Source organism: Sardina pilchardus, chromosome 2 (assembly GCF_963854185.1).
Source record: "Sardina pilchardus chromosome 2, fSarPil1.1, whole genome shotgun sequence".
Classification (NCBI taxonomy): Eukaryota; Metazoa; Chordata; class Actinopteri; order Clupeiformes; family Clupeidae; genus Sardina; species Sardina pilchardus.
In genome coordinates this window covers 31,012,481-31,015,239 of record NC_084995.1, presented here as the reverse complement: position 1 = coordinate 31,015,239, position 2,759 = coordinate 31,012,481, and the positions used below count along the sequence as shown (strand labels likewise).

Below are 2,759 nucleotides of genomic sequence, written 5' to 3'. Positions count from 1 at the left end.
TGATGACCAAACAAACACAGTACAAGTGATGAATTAAACATTCACTCTGTACACAGCAGATAAAGTGACTCGGAGTTCCATAATTGCACTAAGAACAACATTGTCTGTTATAGTTTACCAAACACTTGAAAACAATCTGGAATGCTTGTTCAAGGGACACAACAGAATTGACAAGGCAATTTTTAGAGACTGTTTGTCCATTTCTCAAGGTCACCTTCTGGATTCATTACATCCAAAGTTCAGGTTGGGTGAGCTGGGAGGAGAAAACAGCTCCGAAGTGTACAATCAAGTATCATGCGCTTGTTTGCCTGCCGCTGTTGTCCTAAAAGTCCCATGGACAGACGTCTTCCAAGTTGACACTCTTGAGTGGCCCTGCTGGTTTGGGATGTGAAGGTTTGTCCTGTGCTGTGGAGGTGCTGCCACTGGCACTGGTGCCATCCCTGGCAGAACCGTCAGGCACAGTCTCCGCCTCCCACGGACACGCCTCGGCTCTCTTCTCCGTCAGCCCCGCTTCCCGCGTGGAGCTCCGTCGCCGGCCGCTAGACGTCATGGCAACCTGGCCGCTGTCGGACGACTGGCTGACCCGCCGCCTCTCGGAGCCTTTGCTGGTCGAGCTCCTCCTCTCCCTGCCCTTGGACTGCCGTCGCTCGTCGTCCTTGTCCTTGCCCTTGGACGAGCAGGAGCCTTTCCTTTTGGAGTGCGAGTCCTTGGTCTTGGCGTGGTAGGTGGGGCTCGCCGCTCTGTCCTGCTTGGGGGACGGCGGAGCGTCGTAATCCCACGGGCAGATCTCCACCATCAGGGTGGGCGGCTGCAGCAGGCTGCCCGTGGACTTGGAGTGGTCCGAGTGCAGGACCTTGGGCTTGCCGTCGGTGGGCGTCACGCTCTTCTTCCGACCGCTCCTGTCCGGACACAGTCCGGCGCCCTCCCTGGGCTCGTCCGTGTCCCACGGAGAGGCCCTGTGATTCGGGGTGAGGTTGAGGGGCGATCGCGGTTTCCGGGGCATCTCGTCGCGATCCCCTCCTCTGTCTCTGGAGCGGCGCCTGTTGGAGGGCGACTGCCCTGCGCCTTTCTGCCTCTGCTGGGACCGGCCGCTCTTGGAGCCGCCCCCCCCGTGGACGGCGTTGGCCTCGCACGGGGCGATGGACACGTGCTTCTGGGCCTTCCCCTCGGACGGGGTGGGCAGTTCCTCCACCTCCCAGGGGCAGACCTCGGACAGGTCGTACAGCTCCTTGCTCCTGCCGGGCTCCGAGCAGATGGACGGCTGGCTGCCGCTCACCTGCTGCTTCATGATGCCCATCTTGCTGGGTGTCTTGCTGTACTCCACCGACTGGCTGATGATCATCTTCGGGTAGCACTCGGGAGCCTCGTCCACCTCGTCCAGCCTGCCGTCCCGGGCTTTCGGACCCTTCTTGCTGGCGTCCTCCACGCTGTGGGTCTTCCCCGTGAGCCCCAGGGTCCGCTCCCTGGCGCTGGCGATGACGCTCAAGGATTTCTGCATGATGCTCGTCCTGAGGTGAATGGGCTTCTTGTCGGCCGTCAGGTTGTGGGCGCTGACCGACTTGCACACCAGCGGCACGGACTCGGCCGATTCGGCCGGCTCGACCTTCGGCGGCTCGGCGGCCTTCTTCGCCTTCCTGCCCATCAGCGTGTCCAGCAGGGACCCCTCGGTGGTGGACCCCTCCATCCTCTCGGGCGTCGTCGTCGTGCTCGCGCCGGGCTCTCCGTTCTGGTCGCAGACGTGGTCGTAACTGTGCGACCTCTTGACGGGGAACATCTTGCTCTTCAGCGAGTCCTCCCGGGACCGGCCGTCCAGGTGGTTCCTCCGCAGCGTGCTCCGGTTGCTCCCGTGCTCGCTGCCGTCCCGGTCCTCGCGGCTGCACTGCCGGCTCATGGACTCTGGGATCTCGGTGATGCGGCGCATGAGGGAGCGCCCGAGACCCTTCTTGGAGCTGCGCTTCTTCTGCAGGTGCGGGTTGTTGGCCAGCATCTTCTTCCGTTTGTAGATCTCCAGCTGGGTGTACAGCTTCTTCAACTCCTCCTAGGGGCGCAAGAGAATGGAGGTAATAAGGGAAATTGTAATAAAAAGGACTTGGAGTTAATTAGGCCACATTAAATAAGAAGCTATATGTGAACAGGCACAAAGTTAGTCTGTGTGTGTGTGTGTGTGTGTGTGTGTGTGTGTGTGTGTGTGTGTGTGCTTCCTTCTTCTCTTTTAAATATTAAATTCAATTTTAAATTTCAGAGCCTGAGTAGTGTTATATCATGTTAGGGTATCTTTTTCAAACGACCATGCTCATTTCATTACATTAATCAGCTGTACAGTAAAATGTAGGGAAATGTTCACGATACTGGTTTTATTGCTCTCTCAGTCCTCCTAAGTTTTCCTGAGCGGTAAGTGGAGCTCACCCGTATGTCCTCCGGGTCCAAACTGTGCTCGCTCCACGCCGAGGTGATGCTACTGTTTAAGTAGGAGCCGGAGCGCCCCATATCCAGCTCATCCTCGTAGGCCTCGGTGGCAATGTCATCTCTGGTGTGCGTCCCTGAGGAGAAGAACTGCCGGAGAAACAACAGCAGCAGTGTTACTCGCACTCTCTGTCCTCTGTTAGCGCTGGGAGCCTCGCACACAGTACACACTGCCGAAATATAGCTGAGTCATTTCCGTGCATACAGGAATAGGGCTTACGTTGAATATACTGGCTGAATATACTGAGCGGCTAACTAAGATGAAGGGTAAAGTGTTGCTGGATTGAAGTCGGTGA

At 57.5% G+C, this 2,759-nt stretch overlaps 1 protein-coding gene across 1 annotated transcript in view; it reads right to left on the bottom strand.

Moving 5' to 3' along the window:
* Positions 1 to 222: 222 nt before the first annotated feature.
* gpr158b (G protein-coupled receptor 158b) overlaps positions 223 to 2,759 on the bottom strand; it is a 42,203-nt gene continuing 39,666 nt past the window's right edge. The window contains exons 10-11 of the mRNA XM_062551910.1: positions 2,407 to 2,553; positions 223 to 2,038 (exon numbers count right to left, since the gene is read on the bottom strand). Coding sequence (XP_062407894.1) covers positions 323 to 2,038; positions 2,407 to 2,553 — 1,863 coding nt within the window. The 3' untranslated portion in view covers positions 223 to 322. The remainder of the gene's footprint in view (positions 2,039 to 2,406; positions 2,554 to 2,759) is intronic.